The sequence below is a fragment of the Tiliqua scincoides genome, chromosome 1 (genome assembly GCF_035046505.1).
Source record: "Tiliqua scincoides isolate rTilSci1 chromosome 1, rTilSci1.hap2, whole genome shotgun sequence".
In the NCBI taxonomy this organism is placed as follows: Eukaryota; Metazoa; Chordata; class Lepidosauria; order Squamata; family Scincidae; genus Tiliqua; species Tiliqua scincoides.
The window spans coordinates 275700407-275725797 of record NC_089821.1 but is presented as its reverse complement, the minus strand read 5'-3'; the positions used below and the strand labels follow the sequence as shown (position 1 = coordinate 275725797).

General features: G+C 40.6%; 1 protein-coding gene across 1 annotated transcript in view; it reads left to right on the top strand.

Moving 5' to 3' along the window:
- The window catches only part of USP34 (ubiquitin specific peptidase 34), a 159522-nt gene that overhangs the window by 83579 nt on the left and 50552 nt on the right, over positions 1 to 25391 (top strand). The window contains exons 29-43 of the mRNA XM_066626313.1: positions 413 to 622; positions 799 to 924; positions 9197 to 9319; positions 9422 to 9505; positions 11350 to 11436; positions 12191 to 12391; positions 14727 to 14809; positions 15686 to 15726; positions 17675 to 17799; positions 18460 to 18612; positions 21599 to 21703; positions 22221 to 22276; positions 22365 to 22485; positions 23387 to 23570; positions 24745 to 24908. Of these exons, the coding sequence (XP_066482410.1) occupies positions 413 to 622; positions 799 to 924; positions 9197 to 9319; positions 9422 to 9505; positions 11350 to 11436; positions 12191 to 12391; positions 14727 to 14809; positions 15686 to 15726; positions 17675 to 17799; positions 18460 to 18612; positions 21599 to 21703; positions 22221 to 22276; positions 22365 to 22485; positions 23387 to 23570; positions 24745 to 24908 (1863 nt within the window). The remainder of the gene's footprint in view (positions 1 to 412; positions 623 to 798; positions 925 to 9196; positions 9320 to 9421; positions 9506 to 11349; positions 11437 to 12190; positions 12392 to 14726; positions 14810 to 15685; positions 15727 to 17674; positions 17800 to 18459; positions 18613 to 21598; positions 21704 to 22220; positions 22277 to 22364; positions 22486 to 23386; positions 23571 to 24744; positions 24909 to 25391) is intronic.

Below are 25391 nucleotides of genomic sequence, written 5' to 3'. Positions count from 1 at the left end.
ATAGACCTTTTATGAACACTTAATCCACTCTTCCAGCAAAACTTCATAGGGTAATCGGCAATTGGAATATAAACAATAACAGAGTCATATAAAAGATACTAACGATTACAATAAAAACAGGTTGCATGGAAAACAGATTCAGGAGCATTGAGTAGGAGTCCATAAAATATATTTAAAAATATGCCAATCTGCATTTTATTAGTACATACATGGAAAACTGTCTCTTCCTGAATCAAACCATTGGTCCATCTAACTCAGTATTGACTGGTGATTGCTCTCCAGGGATTCAGATAGTGGTCTTTCAATGGACATGCTCTACCATTGAACAAATTGTCTGTGCTCTACCATTGCATGTGATTTAGTGTACAATTGTTGAAAAACAAAACAAAAAAACTTCATATCTTGTTTCAAGATGGTGTTTGTATCCTTGGGTGCTCCAAGGAGAGAGCGAAAAGGAGAAGGTGTTCAACTTCCAGCGTCCTGCTTGCCACCACCACAGAAAGACAACATTCCAATGCTCTTACTACTGCAAGAGCCCCACTTGACCACCCTCTTTGATTTGCTAGAGATGCTTGCCTCTTTTAAACCCCCTCCTGCAGAAATGGCTATGGAAAGCAGTGAGGTAATTTCAATTAATTAATTAATTCAATTATTAAAACAATATATAATAAAACAAAGTTAATAATAAATATTTTAAATAAATTATAAAAATATCTGCGTCAACAAGGAAGTTAAATTTAGCATCATGTTTCTGTATATATTAAAGTAATATAATTTTGAGTGCTTGTTTCCTTTCAGAGTGCAAAATGTGAGGAGCTCCATCTTCATGCAGAGAACCTATCAAGGCGAGTCTGGGAATTGCTAATGCTGCTGCCCACCTGCCCCAATATGCTTCAGGCATTTCAAACAATTTCAGATGAACAGGTAAGTAAAGGGTAGCTAAATATTTGCATGCATTAACTGAGGAAGTTGGTCATCCCTTACAGTGTATTTACTGGTTCTGTTTAAAGTTTTAAAGATAGTTTTACAATATAGCAAGGTGTTTTGGTTCTGGGTGTGAAATGACTATGGCTGTTGATGTACCCTCTGACTGGTAATGTTACTTATAGTATTGTCAGGAAATTACCAAAAGCATGTCTTAGGAGAGTGCCAGCTCTTCATTAGCCTGTGTCAGCTCAAGTGGAATATCATTTGGGTGGACTGTCATGACATAGTATTAAGCCTAGAGGGTCTCAGTGTCCCTGGACTGAGGCACTGGCACGTACAGGGTGGTGGCAGTACTACTGGGCAAGGGGCCTTGAGGGTTTTAGGGTTTGAAAACCGAGAACCCTAAGCTCCCAAACCCCCCTTTGTTTACGACATGGTGGCAGCAGTGGGATGCAACTGAACTTTGTTCCCAAAAGTGGTTACACGTAAGGCAAATGCAAACCTCTACAAAGATTTCAGTGGTTTGTTATTTTGGCAGTAAGAGCTGTTCTGCCTCAATAACGTTAAGCAGAACTAGCATAGGGTAGAAGACAGCAACAGGATGTTCAGAGATCAGTTGCTTTTAGATTTTGAAGAGGTGGAGGGAGCTGTGGGACTGATGGCAGTCAATGTACTGAGTTCCCAAGCCCAGTAGAAGAGGCTTACAGATCTGAGTCTGTACCACCTATGACCATGGAGGATGAGAGGCCACCGAGAGGACGCTCAGGGGTGTGCCGAGCTCAACTCATGGAGGAAGAGAGACAGGTTCAAAGCACACGAGTCATGGAGTACAGAGAACCAGAGAAATCAGCAGAGGCACAGCATGCCAAGTTCAGTTGCCAGCAGGTCTGCTATCAGATTTCAACAAGAGTTGGAGTGGACTGATGAAAGTGATGCAGAAAGTGAAGGATGGCTGGAAGAGGATGAGGACCCTTTGATGTTGCTGAGGCCAAGCGGAGGCTCACGGCGAGGAACTGTTGCAACAGGATGAAGGGATGAGTGGCCTGCGCATTTGGCTGCATATGGCTGCGCATACTCCGCTCGCAGTACGTGGGCACGGAACTAGCGCACATAATTGCAGGACTACCTAAAGAACAAAGGCACAATTACAAACTGTTTAAGTCATTAGTCAAAGAAAATCTGGCCATAAATGAGCAAATGGCAAGGCAGAAGTTCTGCCATGTTAAAATGAAACCGGATGAGACGTATACTAATTTCCTGCTGCGTCTAAAGAGAGTCTTAACAACATGGGCGGAAACTACAGGAGCAGAAACTGTGCAGCATTGGAGAGAGTTGGTGCGAGAACACTTTTTCTCATATTTACCGCCAGCATGGGTGGCTGAAAGACAGCCCGCCATCGTGCTGCAAGCGGCAAGAATCGCAGATGAAATTGCATCACAAAGGCAGCATCAAGGAGCCAACATCAGAAGTCAACCAAATGGGCAGCCTAAGGGCTTTCAGCAGCAGCCAGCAATGACATCACAGAAAGGAGGGGGTGGGGAGCAGCAGAGATCCTGGTCAGCCAAAAAAGGAACAGCCATTGCCAGGCAACAAAGGCCAGCTGACTTCCGCAAATTCCCAGGAAATGCTTCAGCCCCAACAACAACAAACCGCCTATGCAACAGGTGTGGTCAGGCAGGACATGTAAGAAAATTTTGTGAGCAAATACCACTGGAAATGCTGTGGAAACTCCAAATCCTAAGACTGTAAGTAAACCCTTTGGGCCCCGGGTCAAACTTGTTGCAGGATATTCCCCGGGGGAGGGATCTGGCGAATCTCACGAGGAAGAATGGGAGTCTAAAAATGAGCAGGAGAAAACCAGCCTTAAACAGACTGCTCTTAGCCCCAGCAGTTCCGTGAAGGAAGAGAAGGAGGGCTCAGCCTACTCCTCTGTAGGAGAATTTCCCAAATACTGAATTTCCTGAAGAATTTCCCAAATACTTGTGAGAGCTCTAGGAGGGGGAGTGAAGCCACCTCAGAAAACAATAGAGACTCTTTACCTGTTTCTAAGATGACAAATTGGTCTACAGAGCCACTGCCAGGATGTGAAGTGTTGGAGATGGAAAATTTGATTCCCCGGGAGCAAAGACACTGGGTAAATAACAAGCGAAAGCAACCCATTTCATTGTGTGGAGGGAAGATTCAAACAATTGGATATGCAAATTTTGGCAGTGACATGTCTTCAAACTCTCAACAGTTGTTAGACTCTTTAGGAGATGAAAAAACACAGAAATCCAAGCATTGTGTAGGCATATATTTGTTTGACTCATTAGTTCCCCGGTTCTACAAGCTGATAACTTTAGAGTGTGAATATAAAGCCTTTAAAGAACCCCACCTCTTCCTAGTGCATGTATCTAACTTTCCTACGGTGTTGATTGGATCTGATCTAGCATTCTTAGATGAACAAGCCAGAAACCCTTCAGAGGGAACAGATTTCATGAAGATTTTGAAGAGACAGTAACCTCCAGTTGTCAGGAAGTTACAGCTTTACAGTGTTTAAAAGATCCTGAAACTAGGACGAAATTTATTGCAGCCATTAAGTCCGACCCTGCCTTAAAAGACTGTGTGGAAAAAGCCAAGAAGGGGGATAGAGAGCCCGGTGATGTTCATATCTTCTTTCGTGATGACTTGCTCTATAGAAGTTATGTGTTAGCTGGCACTGCCCCCCTTTCTTGGCAAAAGAAAATACTGCTTGTGGTTCCAACTCCATATCAAAATATTGTGTTGCAGCAAGCACATGATTCGTTGTTTGGAGGGCATATGGGTCAAAAAAGAACTTATCACAGAGTGACTGAGTTGTTCTATTGGCCAAAATGTAAGCAATCAGTCAAAGAGTACATTAGAAGCTGTGAAACATGCCAAGTTGTTGGAAGAAATGCAGATGAACAAAGAGCCAAGCTAAGGCCTGTGCCAACGCTAAGCCAGCTTCCGTTTTCTGAAATCTGTATTGATGTGTTTGGGCCTTGGAAAAAGACTCCTGCTGGAAATCAATTTCTTCTGGTGTGTTTTTGCAGAGCAATCAGATATGTTTGGGCTGTGCCTTTAGCCAAAATTACAGCTGGAAAAGTTGCTCAATGTTTACTAGACTTGTTTGCTCTAGTGGGTGTGCCTACCAGAATTTTGTCAGATCAAGGCTCAGATTTCACTTCTAAGTTACTAGTAGAACTGTGTGAATTAGGTCAAATAGACAAATTTACTAGCAGCATTTATCACCCCGAGAGTCATGGGCTTGTCTAACCAGAACTTATTGCAGATGTGTAGAAAATTCTGTTATGATTATGAACAGTCTTGGGAAAAGCTATACCATTTTTGTGTTCTGCCTACAATGACACCCCGAGTGAAGCTTTGGGCTATTCACCTCATCAGCTTATCTATGGCAGAAACATAACTACGCTTTTGCACTTACTCAAGTTTTCTTGGGAAGGTCAATTAGATGAGATGCCAGTACCTGTTGTTAAATATTTTAACAAACTGCATGACAATCTAGAGACTGTGCGTGAATTTGCCAAACAAAACCTAGAAGTGACTCAAGCTAAACAAAAGAGACGGTATGATCTAAAAGCCAAACCTCGTGAGTTGTCATAGGGCATGAAAGTGCTTGTGCTGGTTTCAACATTAGACATGGCCAAAGGGTACCATCAAGTGAACATGCACCTGGACAGCTTTTATGATCCCAAGGGGGTTTTTCAGTTCAAACGAATGCCATTTGGTTTATCTGAAGCGCCAGCCACGTTCCAAAGGCTAATAAACACTCTCTTAGCTAAACATCAGCCATATTGCAGTGCGTACCTTGATGATATTGCAATATTTAGTGACACCTGGGAGGAGCACCTTCAACATGTCCGTGATGTCCTTCAGACTTTGAAAGACGTTGGTCTTACTCTCAGAGCCTCTAAATGTCAATTTGCCAGAGGAACTGTACAGTATTTAGATCACATGATTGGAAGTGGACAAATGAGGCCTATGGAAGCTAAAGTGGACAGTATTGTGAATTGGCATGTCCCTCAAACAAAAAAACAGGTTCAATCGTTCCTTGGACTTGCTTCCTACTACACAAAGTTTTTGCCTCACTTTTCAACTCTTGCCACTCCTTTAACTAACCTGTGTCGTAAGCATTTACCCCAACAGGTGAACTGGACAGCTGAGTGTCAAAAGTCCTTTAATGCTCTGAAGCAAGGTCTATCCGAAGCACCTGTCCTAAGAGCACCAGATTTTTCTAAAATGTTTGTAGTTCAAACTGATGGAAGTATGAGTGGGTTAGGGGCTGTTCTTTTACAGCAATCTTAAGGAGTGTTACATCCAATTGTGTATCTGAGTCGTAAACTATTGCCTCATGAGACCCATTATGCTGTATGTGAATTAGAATGTCTTGCGTTACTGTGGGCTTTGTCCCACACAAGTTAAGACCCTATCTGTTAGGAACTAAGTTCCTTGTGTAAGCAGTTCACTCACCTTTAGCTTTCTTGGCTAAAGCCAAAGACAATCAAAGGATCCTGCGCTGGGCTTTATCGTTGCAGGATTACCAATTTGAAATTCAACATCTCTCAGATTCTAAGAATGTTTTGGCTGATGCTTTGTCTCGCATGTGGTATAGTGAAAATCAGCAAAGCACTAGCTCATAAGTAGTAACAAGACTGTATTAGTAAGAAATCTGTGAAGTATTCTCCATGTAACCTCACGGAACCCAGTGCTGCTAATACAGACTGCCTCGTAGCTTTCACTGCTTTATACACTGTTAGTAAACCCTGCTATGTATTGCTTAGTAAGTAACTGTAGAGTAAGTTCATTATAAGAAGTGCCCAGACCTGTGTGTTAGTAAAGAGTGGCTGAAGGTGTCAACCTTCTAGCCTCTCTTCCCAAAAGGGAGCGTGCCTTGAATAAGTACATGTTAGGCCTAGGTTGGCATGAGAAGCCTGAATCAAACTAAGATAGTGTAACTGAGAAGTTGCTAGTAGTTCCAAGCTGCAAGAACGTGAGTAAATAAACAAAAGGATTTGTTGTCTCTCCTTTGCTGGCCAAGAAGGACAGATAACAAGAATTACAACCAATTGGAATGTTTAGCACCTTAGCAGACAGAGAGGCGCCTTATCAAGGGTGATTGAGTGCAGCTGTGGATCTCCAGTTGGGAGGGGTAAGAACTGTGAGGGGTTAGCAACCAGGCCAACTTAGAGAAGGTTCTGTTCCTCAAGGGTTCTAATTGGACAGTTTAATAGTACTGAGGTAACTTCATAGTTATTAGCATAAGAAGTATAATAATGAGTACCCAGGGGGTGTGAGGGGTTTTCTTCTTGGACAGAGTTTTGGGTGCAACATCTTGCATGCGTGTGAGCTCCATTGTCCATCATGGGCACCTGGCCCCATAGGTAGCCCTGGAGCTAAGAGATCTCAAGAGTAACTGACCCAGGTGAGAGATAGGTATAATAGAGAGAGCCAACTAGCTTTATTATTTTATTGCTGATATTTTTCCTAGATGTTTATGCCTCTAGCATTTGCTACCTTATTGTAGATTGTGTAACCTTATGTACTTAATAAACTAAAATATCTTTTGCTAAGTTGTTTCATTGTCTGTTGGGAACAAAGGTTCAGAATCCTGCCTAGCCGTTCAGCAAGCTACCAAGTACCCATTGAGGTCTAGTAACTTGAGGACTGACGCTTTGATTAAAAAGAGCGCAGCGCCTGCAAGGCATAGTATTAAGCCTAGAGGGTCTCAGTGTCCCTGAACTGAGGCAGTGGCATGTACGGGGTGGTGGCAGTACTATTGGGCAAGGGGCCTTGAGGGTTTTAGGGTTCGAAAACCAAGAACCCTAAGCTCCCAAACCCCCCTTTGTTTATGACATGGACATGTGAATTAATCAACATCTGATGCACAGTGTGGCACTGAATAGTAATCCACTAGACACCAGTGATGCCTAGTGCACTTTCAGGTGGTCAAGTGATGCCATAATGAAAATAACCTGCATTACTTTAACCTAATTAGGAATACTGTACCAGAAATGTATTTCAAGAATAATAGTATTGAATGGCTACATAGTCAATACTTTTATTGGCATATATAAAACAACTACAGTTTCAAATACAAATACAAATCATAGTGATAGTAGTTAACTATCCCCTTGTATTCCAGATCTTAATCTGCTGCTCTTCACCACTAACTCCAAGAAAGCAGCTACCGTTACTGCTAAGCCTGGTGCATTAACTGGCAGAATATATTTTAGCATCTCACTCTCCTGGCAACCACCCTTCTTTTTTAAGCACAGCAGTGGATCTAAAAATTTCAAACAAGCTTCAGAATGCAGTGGACAATACAAGATTGTGTGGGCTAGCGATTCAACTTCTCCCAGCTCACACGCACAGCACCTATCGTTATAAGGAATATCTTATATCCTTAAATATCGTTATAAGGAATATCTTCCTTAAATAACCCCAAATTTATTATACTATAATTCGCACACATACTATTACTCACATGTTTACAGCATATGGTGTACACAGATGCAGCTGCTTGACCCAGTTAATTAATTAGTTTATTAATTCTGTTTAATAAATTCTGACCCTTCTGTTTAAACAAGCCTTCTGAGTTCTTGGCCTTTTTAACATATTTTAATATTTTTTACAGGCCTGATTCTTTTATGATTTGCTGCTGCTCTATGCTCTTTTTACCTATTTTTTTATTCGGACTGCTTTTTTTATGATATGTGTTAATATGTTTTTATTTGTTTTAAATTATGTTTTTTAAACTGTTGTAAGCCGCCTTAAGTCCCTTTGGGGAGAAAGTCGGGGTAAAAATAAAGTTGTTGTTGTTGTTGTTATTATTAATTAGACAAAATGGTTGAAATATTTCCTGTTGGCTTCTATAAATAACTGACATAGTTGACTAAGGGATCTGCAAACGTCCACTAATGTGCGTGCTGGGATGATTCTAGACATCTCTTCATTCGCTTCCCTTAGAAGTTACAGGTTTTCTACAGTGAAGTATGTGTGAATTATGCTCATTAAAATATGTGTACGTTCTTTTGAGATTTTCTTAACCTTTCAGTCATCATGTTGGAGGCTGTTAAATAAACTTCAGAGTTGAATCTCACCTGCTGCATATCTCCTCTGTGGGCATGGCAGGAGGATTCTTTGAAGTTTTCCCTGCATTTTTTTTCACTGCTGAAAAGGCAAGCAGCATTCTAGTTTTCAAATACACTCAGTTCTTGGTGATCATGTATTTGTGAGCAGCAGGCTTGACACCGACCTCACCATTTACGAGATGTCTTGCCCTCCGCAGTCCCTGCAGACATTCAAAGTAGTGCCTGTGACCAGGGCAAAGTAGTTTGGAATGTGGAGCCTTTCAGTGTGGGGAAGGAGAAATTGACTAAAGCATGGGGGGGGGGGGTAAACAGCACACTTTGAATTTTCTCCAACTTTTCTCCTCCCATTACCACGTGTTAGTCAATTGATTTATTCAGTTTCACCCTCCCTGCGTTGAAGGGTTTTGTGTTTCAAAGGGTTCTGTGCTGGTCATGCATACCACAGTGAAGGCGTCTACAGCCTGCAGAAGGTCTCAGCTGGATTGAGGAAGTCAGCAGAGGTCTTCTGGAGGCTGCAGACACATTCAAAGTGGTGCCCATAACTTGTGCAGACCCATTTAAGCCATTTCTGCCCAGCATTGTATATGTGCAACAGGCATCAAATGTGTACGCCTGTGGGCCTGGCAAAAGTGGGTTAAACTAGGCAGGAGAAACTTCTGAACCTTCCACCAGCCATTTCGTAGGGCCCACAATGTAGACCCCTTGCACCTAACTCCATTGATCTCACAGGATCAGTGTTTCAGTATCTACTAATTCACTATCTATTAAGTTTTCTTGGAACCTAACCGTAGTGGATAATGAGAACTGACTGTATAAACAAAAAAGCTGCTTGCTTTCTCAGCATCTTGTACGAACATCATGCACTGCCACCAATTCAGCATTTCCCTCCTCTAATTTTCATGTTGACTTCTGGGCCCACTTGAAAGTGCATTTGGAACCCCTGGTGGTCCCAAAGTACAGTTTAGTAACCACTGATTTATGGTGCCCACGTAACTATTGACATTTGATTGGGCATAGTTTGAATATGTAAGAAATGTTGTAATAGAGAAAGTTACAGAAAGATCTCAAACCAATTTATTAGTCTGTCTTGCCTTAGCCAACTGTTAGTACTGCTTATTTCCTCACTGTTTCTAACCATTTGATTTTATTTTTTTTAGGGTAATGATGGGTTTAACTGGAAAGATCTTTTGAGAATAAAAAGTGCTCATAAGCTTTTGTATGCCCTTGAAATAATTGAAGCCCTTGGAAAACCGAATAGAAGAATAAGGCGAGAGTCCACGGTAACATCATCTTGTGTTTTGGAATTCCCTTTATTATGCATTACATGAGAAGCTTTCTTAAAATTTATTTCTTTTGTCATTCTTTTTTGTCTTTAATTTTAGGGAAGTTACAGTGATCTGTATCCAGATTCTGATGATTCAAGTGAAGATCAAATAGAAAATAGTAAAAACACATGGAGCTGCAAGGTTTGATATTGGCTCAGTGACAATTGTATGAATATAATGCTATTGCACCATCTTTGCATGTGTAGCAGAAGATTTTATGGCAGAGGGTCCAACATGCATTGTAGACATGCAAGTCAGAGTTACTGAAATCATGATATAAAATGACTGTTATATGAGCATCCTGGTCCATGAACCATTCTCCAGGTTGCAAAATGGAGTAGCTGAATGAGATTGCAGAGTTATTGGGTAGCTCAACTTCAGACTGCAAGTTTCAGTTTTCTAATGCCCCTGCATGTTAAAACAAACAAAAGCTCAAACTTGAGACTAGTACATTGTAGAGAAAGCTTTAGCATAGCCTTCTCCCTGATGTGCTAGTCTGCATGCAAAGGGCTGTGTGTGATGGGTGCATGTTCAAAAATTTGGCATTAAACCTCGCATCTCTGTAGTCTGTTGTATATATCAGAATTCTATCACCTTCACTTACCACCTCATTCTGCAGAATGTGTAGAATAATTCACAGATTGCACCACCGTGTGGTAAACACTAAAGTAGTCAAGAGGTATAGGTCCTCTGAAGTTACCATGCATATAATTAATAGTACTGGTCTGTGATGTGTATGGATGCGACCAATATTAAGTTAATACATTGCACTACTTTTAAACTACAGTTTGCACCATCCTCAAATACAGAAGTGGTTGCCTTAGACAGGCCTTAGTGGTTGCCTTAGTGGTTCTCACACTTCTAGGACCAGGACCCACTTTTTAGAATGCGAATCGGTCAGGACCCACCAGAAGTGATGGCATGACTGAAAGTGACATTGTTAAGCAGAAAATTTTTTAACAATCCTAGGCTGCATTCCCACTCAGGATTAAGTCCCATTTACTATCAAATACGCAATAGCCTGTTAAAACAACAGATCTGTAACATTTCCCCAAATGCAGTCAACATACCATGGGAGCATTAAGTCTATTATATTAAAAAATAAAACATTGAAATAAATGGGAACCCACTTGAAATTGGCTCGTGACCCACCTAATGGGTCCTGACCTGCAGTTTGAGAAACATTAGAGATTATTGTCTGATGCAAAAGCTTGATTTTTTTCTTTATAGAATTTAGCATTTAAAATGTTTGCCCTCAAATGTGCAAAGTGTCAGGGGGAATTGAGCACTTGGTTGGCAGAGGCAATGGCTGACTTATATGGTTTTTCATTTCTTAAAAAAGAAATTGGTATACTTGGAAGTATAGCATACATTCTCCTATTTGAAGATTCAGCTAAGACCCTTGGGATTGCTAGCCCAAAATTATTATTAATAGTATTTTATATACTGCTTTTCATCCAAAAAGTAGTTCATAAACTACATTTACAAAGCAAACCAAATCAGTAAATGATTCATATCAGATAATCAAATCATAAACATATCAAAGTCACTGGTTAACAATAAGATTTGAAACATTCTGCGTCCCCGTCCCCCCGGATTTTGAAGCTTTCAAGCTTTTCTCTGTAACCACGTAGTCTAGACCTGTGTTTAAAACTGTGAATTGTAGCTGTTCAAAAAATAAAAAGCTGTTCAGTAACATCTGTAGATATTTTTGTATGATGTTCACCTAAGGAGTAGAAGGAAGTTCATGGAAACAAGTGCAGTAGCTTTCTGTGTCCTCTGAAAATCTACTCCAGGGAGTGGGGATCCCCTCAGAACAAAATTGTATGGGCTGCAGGGTTACAGAGAAATTAGCGAACCCCCCCCCCCAATTTTGAATTAAGGTATCTTCTGTTTGTGAAAGAAGGATTGAAAATATAGCCCATAATGTTTAAGTGTTGTTTTGCTCCCCTTTATATATTCTACCTTTCATAATTTGCTTATAGTTTGTTGCTTCTGGAGGACTTCAGCAGCTCTTAGAAATCTTTAACTCTGGGATTCTAGAGCCCAAAGAGCAAGAATCTTGGACAGTGGTATGTGATAGTTTATCACTATAATCCCTTTGAATTTATAGTTTGTCTATAGAGATGTAAAATTTCTAGAATGTTGAAGTGCAAAAAAAAAAAATCCTGGGTGTGTGTTTTTGTTTTGAAAAAGCATAGACGTTTTGGGAAAAATTTAAATACGTGTTTTCTTATAAAATCTAAACTTGCACTACCATTGTCAAAATTGCATTCTCTATTAGCACATACAATTGTATTGTTTGGTAAATTTATGGAATTTACATCCCAATCCTATCCTGCTCTAGAACAGGCAGCCCAACTGGCTGCCCAGTACAGACTCTTATTCAGTCTGTGTTTATCATTACTTGGGCATGCCCATTATTAGATGCTGATCTCCCCAGTACAGTGGTTTTCAGCCTACAAAGTGATTTCAATACCACCCTGCAAGTCTGCCTCAACAGCAGGCTCAACGTTGGACAAGCAAAGGGATATAAGCACAGAACTGCTTGTCCATGTTAAAGTGAGGAAGCCAGCATGCTTGGAAGGTCACATGTATGTTGTAATGCACATGGAGCTTTGGGGCTGTGGACTTTTTACAACATTTTCTGTAATTCTGCATTTAAAGTGTTGTGCTGTTAACTGTACAAGCTGTGAAAGTAAGCCACTTCTGCCCAACGTTGCATATATGCAACAGGGACCAAAAGTGTACACTTGTGGGCCAGGCAAAATGGATTAAAACAGCTCACTGTGAATTCTTTTTGGACTTTTGAATTTGTTTTTGCAGTGGCTACTAGACTGTCTTGCCTGCTTGCTGAAACTGATATGCCAGTTTGCAGTAGATCCCACCGATTTGGATTTGGCTTATCATGATGTCTTTGCATGGTCTGGAATAGCAGAGAGCCACCGGAAACGAACTTGGCCAGGGAAGTCACGGAAGACTGCAGGAGATCATGCAAAGGGCCTTCACATACCCCGCCTGACAGAGGTGAGAAATGAACAGCACAACTTCAGGGAACTTCACCGTGATTCCTTGATGACCTTTTGTCTTGTTCCAAAGTTTAGTTTGTCTAGTTCTCTCAGATTCTCCATCTGACTTCCGTGCTGCAAATCCCTTTATGAGTGTATATGTGTACCTATGCATACTAGCTTTATTCAGAGAACCTATAGCTGGAGAAATCGAGAAGGCTGTTGGGCAGGCATCAATACAGGCTTTATGGTATTACAGTGGTGCCTCGCAAGACGAAATTAATTCGTTCCGCAAGTCGTTTCGTATTGCGAAAATTTCATCTTGCGAAGCGCGGTTTCCCATAGGAATGCATTGAAATTTAATTAATGCGTTCCTATGGGCAAAAAAAGTCAGAACAAAGTCAAATTTGGTTTACAAAGTGTTTATTAAGTGCTCTTTAAAGGCATACATACTGTACTGTACAGAGGATTTCAAAAATTTCAAGCACAAAACTTCAACTTTTTAATTTTAAAAATTCGTCTTGCGAAGCACGGCATAGAAAAATTTGTCTTGCGAGTCACCAGAAAAAATCGCAAAGACGCTTTTGTCTTGCGAGTTTTTCGTTGTGCGAGGCATTTGTCTTGCAAGGCACCACTGTATATCTTAGGAACCATACAAGTCATGTTTTCAATTTGCCTGTTAAAATTCTACACATGAGCTAGCAAGAAATTACTAGTTCTAAGAAAACAGTGCTCACCAAACATAAATAAGGAGTGTACTGTTTGAGCAAGAACCTGAAACCATACATCATCTGTATTCCAATCCTTAACAGGATTGATTATTTCACTGCATCTTAAATTAGTGTACAGCTTAAAGGTTTAGCAGTATTCTTCAGATGCAATAGCCAGGCCTGACTATGGCAAACTACTGATTTTTAGAGGTTTGTGTAAGAAATGTTTGTTTTTTACAGAAGGTAATTTTAACACATCTACATGGGACAATGACATTCCAGGAAGCACTGGGTTAGCAAAGTAAACTTATAAACAAAATCTAGGTTTCAAACTCTTGTAAGTCTCTCTTCATATAGTCTCATACTGTTTTGTTTATTTGAAGTAGATATACCCTGCTTTTTTGTAGAGATTCAAAATATCTTTTAAAAAATGGAAACTTGATTGTGAAGACCCTGCTAACTGGTTAAGAGGCACTTTTTCAAGTGGGTGCTCCTCTTTTATTTAGCAGGGGGAGAGTAACTGGCCCACCTCACCCCAGCAGTGTCTTTTCTAGTGGCTGTCTGCTGGTGTTGCATCTTTTTAGATTGTGAGCCCTTTTGGGACAGGGAGCCATTAGATATTTGATTTTCTCTGTAAACTGCTTTTTGAACTTTTTGTTGAAAAGCGGTATATAAATGTTGTTGTTGTTGTTGAAGAGTTTCAAATCTTACATTGTGTTCTGCTTCTACATTGTGTATCTCTTCAAAGGTTCTTTTTTCTGTTATGCTACTAGTTTTGAGTCACATTCTAGTCATTCATGTTGGATCACAGCTCTGTAATAATAATATACAGTGTGAACATATGGTGATCTAGATTTAGATTTAGATATACCACACAAAGATATTCAACAAAACTGAAATCCCTACTCAAATATATTGTTAAGTGTATCCAGACACAGATGTGTTTTTTTTTAGTTAATACATTTATAACAAGCTTTCATCCTGCCTTGCAACGCAACTTTCCAAGGAGGCTAACCATAAACATTTACACAGTAATTAATGTAAAAGCTATAAAATATTTTAAAAACCAAGAACAACAGTAAAAACACTAAAATAGCAAAGGCAGAATATCCCATCTATAAACAGCTTGGGACAGTCTCCCTTACTGGAAAATGTGAAATCTGAACCAGGCATAATTTTATGTCAGCTGCCTCCCCTTATCCATGGAGCTCTGAACAGGTTTCATATGAACTGAAAGAGGTGTCCACTGTGGAGAGTAAAGGCATTAAGACTTCCTTTACATTAGGTGTTCTTTATCATGGTAACTTTCAAAGCTTCCCTATCTGGAAAAAGCTGCATGCAGCTTTTTTCCTGACTGCCAACCTTAGCTTTAAGAGGCAGATATGTCTTGGTTATTATGCCAGGAATATTGGTAGGTAGGCAGCTATGGCATAGTGGAGGTGCACCTCTGGCCTATCGTACGCCTATCGTACAATGAATATATGTATATGTTGGGTTAGAGTTTGGGGGCATTTTGCTGTTGCTTCGCTTTGCAATTCATTTAGTCATAGCTATTCTTGTTTTAAGTGTACAGAATATGTATTTTTTCAAAGATAGCAGTTGCATTAACTACATTTTTCTTTTTTTGACTTCCATTTTTTAAAGGTATTTCTTGTACTTGTCCAGGGAACCAGTTTGATTCAGCGACTTATGTGTGTTGCTTATACATATGACAACTTGGCGCCTAGGTACAATAACCTTTTTTTAATATCTTTGGTAAGATTTATAGTATATATATTTGCATTAAAGCAAACTTGATGATTTTCCCAGTTTCAGAAAGATATAAGTAGTTGCCTAAAAGTATGTAGAAGATGCTGTTTAGTATCTTAGACTACCTTGTAAGTCATTTCCAGCAATTCACGTTGGGTCACAATCCAACCCTCAGATGCTGAGTGCACAGCTGCACAAGAGATCCTCATAATTGACCAGTACATAATTGAGCCATGGAGAAACGCAGTTAACCCCAGAGATCTTGAACGGGGTTGGTTGGCCTGATCAAGCTGCATAGTCATAATCCAGTATAAGAGCATACTGGTTGTTGTGGCCATTGTGGGCTGGTCTTTCCAATCCCCCTTCATCATTCTCTGATCTCCCAGTTAATGTGGGCCTACCAATCTTCTGCTTAAATCCCAGCAGAATTACTAGGGTGCAGCTATGCTGATCCTGTTTTTCCTAGGCTGTGAATAGGCTGTGCAGAAGGGAGTAGTGCTCTAAGCAGCTGTGTCTACCTGACCTATATTGTCATACACATTATGATCTCTCCCTCTTGCCCTCTGATTGTTCCCTTTCTTCTCATTATTTAGCAGAAGCAATGCTCTATTGTGAAAATAACTGAATGCTTTTCACTAGTTGATTGTATGAACTTGCTTTAAGAATTATTATGAGGAAAGTACATAACCTTTCACTTTAAATCATTTTTCAATAATCTGATAATGTGTTGAGTAGTGAATGAATATATTTTGGAATGCTAAGAACAGCCATCAATTTTCATTGTTTGGTTTTCCAGGAATATGTGTTAGACTGTGTACCAAAGAACTAATTGCCTTGATTTTCTTCCTGATTAGGGTGCTGAAAGCTCAAGCTGATCATAGGTCAAGACATGAAGGTTAGTGAGCATTTTAGGTTTTTTCCTTGATTCAGCTAATCTTTTTCTAGCCATATCACCTTATCTAATGGGTTTTAGACCAGCACAGTGCATCACAGTGGAAGATTCACTACAGGTTGTGCATCCCTTATCTAAAGTGCTTGGGAGTGTTTTGGATATCAGATTTTTCTGTATTTTGGAATACTTGCATATACCTAATGAGATCTTTGGGATGGGGCCCAAGTCTAAACACGAAATTCACTTTGTTTCATACGCACCATGTACACATAGCCTGAAGTTACTTTTATACAATATTTTAAAATAATTTTGTGCAGCCCATTCCATGAGGCCAGCTGTGGAATTTTCCACTTGTGGTGTCATCACTCAAAAAGGTGCGATTTTTTTGAATACTTTAGATTTCAGAATTCCAGATAAGGGATGCCAGACGGTATTAACTTTCTTGTTGATGGTGAGAATTTGTTCTAGCTTAATGAAGAAACTGCCTTGCAGAAGTTGAGAATACCTCGAACAGGCTCAGGTTAGAATGAAGAAGTTGTCTGGTTTCTCCAATAAGTTATTTCCTTTTTTCAATAAAGTCTGCCCTGTACCACCTTTACTGAGAGACATGAGAAAGTTTAATTTTTTATAAGTTGCTCTCAGAGTAGAACATTAAGTGCTTTCAGAAAACAGCAGTTCTCTCACAGCAGAGGAGAGCATTCTTGGACAGGTTTCTCCTTCTCCCCTCAAACAGGACAACCTTCAATAGTTGGTTTATGTACCCATCTGTTCTGATAACCTTGAAGGTTTTTTTTGTTAAACCAAGCCTCAAAATGCAGAATTCCACAGGAGATCAGCTTTTATGCTTATGGAATGCTGCACAGTCCTCATAATTGACTGTTGCTGAATTAATTTTAAAAAATAAATGTGTGGACCCTTGGGTGCATAGGTAGGAAGGATCAAAAACTTGTTTTTTGAAAAGGAGAGACAGAAGCAGATACATCTAGAAAATGGACTTTGTTTTCTTATATCGTGTCATGTTGTTTTTCTAATATGTTCTCTGCTTTGTCTCCTTGCTGTTTTTGGCCACTTACATAAACTCTTCACATTCCCTCTTTTCAGTCATCTTTATTCTTCCCTTCCACAACCTAGCTGTTTGAAAAATAAATTTTGGAATTGTGGTGGCAGCACAGCAAGTATGGGCACTGATTGAGGGCCCATGCCTATCAGACTGAGGGCCCACTTGGCAATGCCAACCTCAGATTCTCAGTGGTAGTATTCAGTGTGCCACTGGGGTGGGCAGGGGGCGTAGTGAGAAACTTAATGTGGGTGCCCCCCATACAATCTGGTGCCAGCACTCTTGGTGATAGAATATTGTGCACAATGTAAATAGAATAATATGCAGAATTATATCTGATGTTCACCTGATGAATGTTCATCCAATGAAGGATGTTCTAGCCTGTGAAATCCCACAATAAAATCAGTCTGTAGGATACTACTGAACTCTGTTGAATTTGCTGCAACTAGTATATTGAAGTGAATAATAATCTACACTTCAAATGTTGGAAATGCAGTTGGCTTGCATCGTAGTGCATCTTTGCACTACAAAGAAAAAGAAGAGAGACAACAGTTCTACAGTCGATTATTCCCACCATTCCGGTCACTGAGTATATGCCCCAGAGCAATTGCGAAATGGGAGAATGAGTCTGCTGATTCCTCAGTTGTCTTAGATGTCATTTCTCTCATAGTGTAGTTTTTAAAAAGATATTACCTATTTTTAATTTAAGCTTAATTTTGAATATATGTGATTTTCACCCTATGCATTGACTTTAGAACTTAACCCTCATGTAAGATGTGAACTGACTGGGATTTTTTTTTGACTGTTTTTCTGTATTGTCTTGGGCTGGAAAGAAACCCAATGTTGTTATATATGGATGGCACGTAATGGACTGTATTTTGTCTTTTCTCTTAGTTACGCACTATTCAATGTGGCTCTTAGTGAGCTGGGCTCACTGTTGCTCTTTAGTGAAATCCAACCTGGCAGACAGTGATAATTTACAAGACTGGCTAAAGAAACTTACACTTCTCATTCCTGAGGTAAGCAAAAGGAGGAAAAAAATATTCTAGTTATGATAATGTACCCTTTTGCTAAATTTAAGCACTATGTTCTGTACTGAGGGTTTCCATGTCTCACTTTTGTACAGTGGGCCCTTGGTATCCACGGGGCATCTGTTCCAGGACTCCCTGCAAATAGAGTCATCCACGAAAAATTAAATCTGGCGTGGCGCAGCAATAACTTACCTGGGGTCTGCGCCCGGCCTCGAAGTTTCCAGCGCAAAATGGAAGAGTCCTCCAGTCACATCTGGGAGGTTCTCTGATGCCCTCCAACCATGGGCTTGGCATCCACAGATGCTCAAATCCACAGGTGCTGAGCCTGCAAATGAAGGCACGGTGTATCCTAATCCTTATTAGACCTGTTAAAATGTCTCCTCAAAATACTACTTGTCCCCGGAATTCAAAATTAATGCTGTAGATTGATTTCTAGTATAAATTGCCATTCTTGTCTGATTTTCTATCTCAAAGCATCTTCAGAAATCGTAGCCTTTTGCTTGAATTATATGGAGAAAATACATTGCCACTATTGGTAAGGGTCAGGGTGCCTATAGACATGCTGAAAATGATGTGGTAGAAGAAATCAAAACAGAGAAACTGGATTTCTTTATATTGGTGGCATTTTGCTGTTTTTTAACATTTCAGACTGCAGTCCGCCATGAATCCTGCAATGGCCTGTATAAATTATCACTCTCTGGTTTGGATGGTGGAGACTCAATAAACAGATCTTTTTTACTATTGGCTGCCTCAACATTGCTGAAATTTCTCCCTGATGCACAGGCATTAAAGCCAATAAAGGTAAAACATTTCTACCTGTTTTGTTTGTTTACAGTTATATTTCAAGGAGGCAGGGGTGTTTCCTGCTGCTTCCAGTACAAGTTGTCATGAATTTATAGATCTCTATCTTCATGGGGGGTGGTAGTCTTTTCCGAAAGGATGTACAAGCTTTTACTCTGACCTCTTGTCTAAGCCTAAGTTGTTTGTACAGAAGTGCGGTGCCTAACAACAGGGATGTGTTCTTGCATCTATCATCAAGGGACGTCATCGTTAAACGATATCACCTGCAGGGGCTTCTCTGGGTCTCATAATGCCTTATAAGGTGAAAAAACTTCATTTCCGATTTCCCTCCAGAAACCAGAATTTGTGATTTTTCAGCCTTTTTGGCCATTCTGAACCCCATGGAGGCTGTGGGTGTACATCTGTGGCCTCTGCAGGGCTCAGAAAAGCCTCAGAGGCAAGGGGAGCACAGCTCCACTCAACTTCAGAGGCTTCAGACCGTCGCGGTCTGTTGCTGATCAAAACGTCGCTAAGCAATGTTCACTTGAACTTCCTGATTAGGCCAGAAATTAAAAACTACATGCATTGTAACATTTACTGGGCCAGTAGTATGGACTCCCAGCACTTCCTATGTATACAAGATGTACCCTGGCCTACCTTCCTTCTGATGTCCATTTGTTGTCTCTCCTGCCAGTGTACCATCTTTGTTCCATACCACTTGACATATCCCTGCCCCACACTGTTAATGTGCTTCTATGCAAATGCTCTCTTTTTTTCTTGGACTCCTTGTGCTCATTTCTCCTAATGCTGTGGTTCTCAAACTGTGGGTCGGGACCCACTTGGTGGGTCGCGATGCAATATCTGGTGGGTCGTGAGAAGCTGGCAGCCGCCATCTTGGAAGACAAAAGACCTGGGTGGTGCCATTTTGGAAGTGGGCAAAGCCTGGGCATTGCCATTTTACACTTCTTGGCATTGCAAAGTAATTAAGAGCGGCTTACACATGCGCAAAGAAAGCAGCGTGCTGCTGTCTTCCAGCTGGACCTTCCTCTGCACTCAGAAGCTTGGGGGGGGGAATCATGGAGTGTGGGCAAAGAAGGACAGGGAAAGACTTGGAAGAGCCAGCCAGGCTTTTCCCCATCAGCCTCTGTCAGCTCAGCTGCCTGGGCAGGATGGGCTGCCTTGGGGTTGCAAGACAGAGCGTTGCCCCCCCCCAGCTGGACTGGGGCAGACCCGCGCGATCTCCCCTCTCGTGAGCCTGCCTTGAAAGCAGCATTGCCGTCACCACCACCCCACTGCCGTTCGCACCCCTTATGGTACTGCTGCCCCCTCTCTCCCAGCACTTCTTCTAGGGCTCTTTGCAGGAGTCTCCTCCTCTGCATCATCTCTCCCTCTCTGGAAGCATGGAAGCCACGATACTTTCCTGCCCTGGCTAGCACATCCTCTCTTTACATCTTTGCTGGGGTGAAGGTTGGTTGCCTTGCTTGGTTGCCTGGCTGCCAAGAGAGCAGCTAGGAGGGGGGGGGAGGGGGACAAGCCTGGCATGTGGTGGAGTAAGCCCCATTGCCAATAATGGGAGTTAATTCTGCATAGGCATGCTTAAGTGAGCAGCTGAGAGAGGGAGGTGAGGGTCTCTCCTTATCTTCCTTCTGAGGGGGATACTACTGTTCTTATTTCCTTTATTTACAAAAGCTCAAGCTACTTCTTGTATTGAGGTGCGTGAGTAGGGTGCACTTGCTTCTGACCAGTACTGAGCACAGTATCAACATCCACATCAGTGTTAGTTTCAAGCGTAATACAAGAAGTATTATTATTAATATTATTAACAGTATTTATATACTGCTTTTCAATGAAAAGCTCACAAAGCGGTTTAAGTAGCTAGAGATTTTGTACATAAAGATGGAAATAAAAACAGTAGTAAACACACAAATATTTTGTTTCATAAGAACAGCCCCACTGGATCAGGCCATAGGCCCATCTAGTCCAGCTTCCTGTATCTCACAGCGGCTCACCAAATGCCCCAGGGAGCACACCAGATAACAAGAGACTTCATCCTGGTGCCCTCCCTTGCATCTGGCATTCTGACATAACCCATTTCTAAAATCAGGAGGTTGCGCATACACATCATGGCTTGTACCCCATAATGGATTTTTCCTCCAGAAACTTGTCCAATCCCCTTTTAAAGGCGTCCAGGCTAGACACCATCACCACATCCTGTGGCAAGGAGTTCCACAGACCAACCACACGCTGAGTAAAGAAATATTTTCTTTTGTCTGTCCTAACTCTCCCAACACTCAATTTTAGTGGATGTCCCCTGGTTCTGGTGTTATGTGAGAGTGTAAAGAGCATCTCCCTAACCACTCTGTCCATCCCCTGCATAATTTTGTATGTCTCAATCATGTCCCCCCTCAGGTGTCTCTTTTCTAGGCTGAAGAGGTTTTATTCCTCTTCCAGATGTTTTATTTTTATTCTTTTGCTTGATAGCAATAGTAGTGAAGGCAGGGAGAATTGGAAGAAGCTTCTGAGCTGGAATACTTTCACTTGTCATTTACAGTTTGAGTTCCTAGGCAAGAACTTCCTGCTTGATGACATCACTTCCAGCTCTGACATCATAGTGATGTCACGTCCTGTTTGATGATGTCATTTCCGGCTATGACATAACTTCCAGGCTGATGACATCACTTCCGGTGGGTCCCAGACAAATTGTCATTCTCAGAAGTAGGTTCTGGGCTAAAAAGGGTGAGAACCACTGTCCTAATGGATTAGGCAAAATCCAGCAAAGTCCTGGATAAAGTTTGAGGTGTTGAAACTGCTTTAGCAAGCATTGATCCCTGCTTTGTATGACCAAAGACAAAGGTTTCTCACCCATTCTTTGGTACTGAGGTATCATGCATGGACTAATATATTCCATCTTGTTTTGCCAGTCATTGCCATATGCATGTTTTTATTATCATGTTTGTGAGTCAAAAATGAGAGGGAGAATACAAACCTGAAGTATTTCTATTCTCAGATAGAGGATTATGAAGAAGAACCTGTTTTACAACCTGGCTGTAAGGAATATTTCTGGTTGCTGTGCAAACTAATAGATAATATACACGTAAAAGATGCTAGTCAGGTAGGTACAACTGCTTTTTACATGAAGGGTTTTTTCTTTCACTGCAAGGCATTGTTATGGGCCTTATGATCTGAGGTTATATCAAACAAAAGGCAGTCTCTTTATCACAGAGGAATATAGGATGAGTCAGCTAATTAAGGCAGATTTAATTGTATTTAATATAAGGAACATGTTGAGATTATGTTCATGATAGATTCCAAACTACAACTGACAGACTACACTGAGTGAATTTAACAATATCAGTGTTGCAAATGTCCAAGAAAATTACTACCCTGCAAAAATGTTCACAAACTCACTTGTCCCACAAACCTGAGGCAGATATTAACAGTAGCCTGAAATGAGGGAGGAGAAGATTCAACTTCTATTTACAGAAGATTCCCTATGGTCATCTCAAGGTGATACCAGGCAAATGATGGTTTGTATACTGTTCTTTCTTGTTAGCTGCACTTAGAGGAATTGTATACTAACCACTGTATAACTGTTCTGCATTTATATTTTTGTTTTGTTTTTAACTTAGACAACATTGCTTGATTTAGATGCCTTAGCCAGACATTTGGCTGATTGCATTAGAAGGTAAGTTTTAATTGTAAAATGACTATTTTATGAATTTCAACACAAGAAAATGTACTTAGTTGATAGAAATTCTTTTCGTGTCTTACAGTAGAGAAATCCTTGACCATCAAGATGGTAACATAGAAGATGATGGCTTGACAGGTCTTTTGCGCCTGGCAACAAGTGTTGTTAAACACAAACCACCTTTTAAATTTTCCCGAGAAGGGCAGGTAAGAAATTTTGTACTAAAAGAGGTTGAACAGAAAATACAGGCATCCCCCCCTTATCCACAGGTTCCGTATCCATGTTATCTGCGGTTCTCAAATTCTCCCCATCATACTTATGATTTGCCTATCTTTGTTTACAAATGCTTTGCCAAAGGCAGCCTTTCCTTCCTTTTGCTTTGGAACAGGAAGCAAACAGGGAGAACCTAGTCTCTTGACTGATGGAGGAGGTGAAGTGAGACTATAGGTCTCACCCAATTATCAGCTGATTTTTCACCCACAGTTTTACCTCCACAGGAATGAGGTTGGCCATGCCATTTAATAAAAAGATAAATGACCTTTTTAGGTGTAAAAATAGCCTGCTTACTATGGCAACTGGCAATCTCTCTCACCCTGTCTGTGGCTTAGAACAGCTTCATTCAGCTGGGAGGCAGACTCCTCTTCCCCCAGAGCAGTGGAGGAATGCAAAATGATAATCACTCTAATTGCTTTGCATTCTGTCACATGCTCCAGGGGGAAGGAAGGAGTGTGCCTCCCAGCTGAAGCCTACTAGAGAGGTAGGTTGATCTTGATAGATTGCCTGGCTGCCAGTATTTATCATGGTAAACAGGCTTTTTTTTAAACTGCTGCCTAAAGGAGTATTTATCTTTTAATTGCTTTTGTTTAACATGAAAATCAGCATCCACAGAGGTTCCTGGAACAACTAAACCTGTACTAATAAGAAGCAAAGTCTAGCGTTTTCCTGGTCTGTCTGTTGTCCATGATTCCCCTGCAGCTTTTGTCCTTGTAACTTTCTCTGTGTAGCACCCAGTGTTATTGATGTTGTTACACTGTTGTGATGATGATAATGATGTGATGATGATGATAATGTAGTGATGATGATAAACTGTTACACCTTGTTTTACAGGAGTTCCTGAGAGATATCTTCAATCTTCTGTTTTTGCTGCCAAGCCTAAAAGACCGGCAGCAGCCAAAGTGCAAGTCACATTCTTCAAGGGCTGCTGCTTATGACTTGTTAGTAGAAATGGTTAAAGGTTCTGTAGAGAACTATCGGTTGCTCCACAACTGGGTTATGGCACAACACATGCAGTGTAAGAATATTTTCTTAGTTTTTCAGAATTTTGTGAGAGAGAAATGCTCATTTACTTTCTTGACATTTTTGGAAGTGTGTTGATAAAATATTGTTGTGTCATTTGCAGAGGACACCCTTCCTTATGCCCTATTAATAAGTTCAAGTTGACCCTGTGCTTCAACACAGGAAAACTACTTTTCTCATCTCCATTGTCCCATCATGAGAGGTCTTTACTTCTGCCATTTCCTGCCCACACCTTGAGGGAAATATTGGCATCTCTTGATGAATCTTTTGTTCTATTTTCAGTTGCATTACCTGCTTAACAGAAACATCTTGTTGAAGGTGTTTATGTATCAAAATGTCACTGGCTAATTCTAAGCAACTAGTTTTGAATTCACAAAATTAGAGTAGTACCAGAGTCTATTTGGTTTCTGTTTCAATGGTTTATTCGGGTTTATGAAGGGGAACTGACATGTAGTTGCCAAATACAAGGTTGGATTCTCTCTTCCAGCAGGTTGGTTTATCCTGGCTCTTATACTTCACCTGAGTAGGTAAAGTTATTTCACGAAATAGGTTAAGCTGTAAATGCTAATGTTTGCTACCCCACACACAGTACTGTTCCCTACTTTTTAAGTGAGGGGAGGAGAGGGACATCCCTTTCATGAAGCCAGCAAGCAACAACTTTTTGTGTGCTGCCTTCAGAGCATATTCCTGGAGCTCTTATTTTAAAGAGGAGACCTGAGTTCACCACATGAGTGGGGTTTCCTGCTTGCTTACTGGAAGGTATAAAGAGGGCAGCTTTTGGGATACGAAAGACAGATAGTGAACTTCTCTTGGTTGCCTGGGAACTACTATGATGATGAATAAGAATACTTACGTACTGGTTTACAGCAGGAGTAGTTAACAAAGGTGTTTGCCTAAAGAAATCAATAAATGGTTCCCTTTCTCCAAAGGGCTCACAGTCTTAAAAAAAATATACAGAAGAGGCAGAATCAACCGCTCCTGGAAAAGGTGCCATGCTTGGATGAAGCAGGATAGTTGTTCTCCCCCTCTGAATATAAGAGAACACCATTTTAAAAGGTGTCTCTTTGCTCATTTAGCAAGAGAAACTCTGACTCATCACAAATGATCGGGAGGTGATATTTCAGTAATCATATTAATCTGTACATTTACCTGTGTCATAATTTTTTCAGCTTCCCATGCACCTTACAAGTGGGATTATTGGCCACATGATGATGTCAGAGCTGAGTGCAGGTTTGTGGGTCTAACCAATCTTGGAGCAACTTGTTACTTGGCTTCAACTATTCAACAATTATATATGATACCGGAAGCCAGGCAAGCCATCTTTACTGCTAAGGTATGATTTTGTACAGTCTTTAAACATACAAGTAAATAGTGTGGTGTGTAAAGCTAGAATTCTGAGACATGTTCCATGGAGAGTGAGGAAAAAGAGAAAAAAGAATTGTCAAGGCAAGGTGTGGAGACCGGCTGGTGGACGCGCCTATAATTAGATTCAAGATTTGGGAGAGACAAATAAGGTTTTTATATGGAATAGACGCCATTTGATAGACTATTGCTAGAAACAAAAGAAAAATATTTAAAAAGTATAGGTTTTTATTGGATTTTGAGACGTAAGAAAAAATAATGTATGATAAAATGGGCATAAAATATAGACCATAATATCACAATAAATCAATGGAACAGATCTAGAAGCATGACATAAAACTTAGTAGAGCAACAAATTCTGAAGAAAAGATATATAAAATGTTTTATAGATGGTACATGACACCAAAAAACTGGTAAAAATGAAACAGAATATATCAAATAGTTGTTGGAAGTG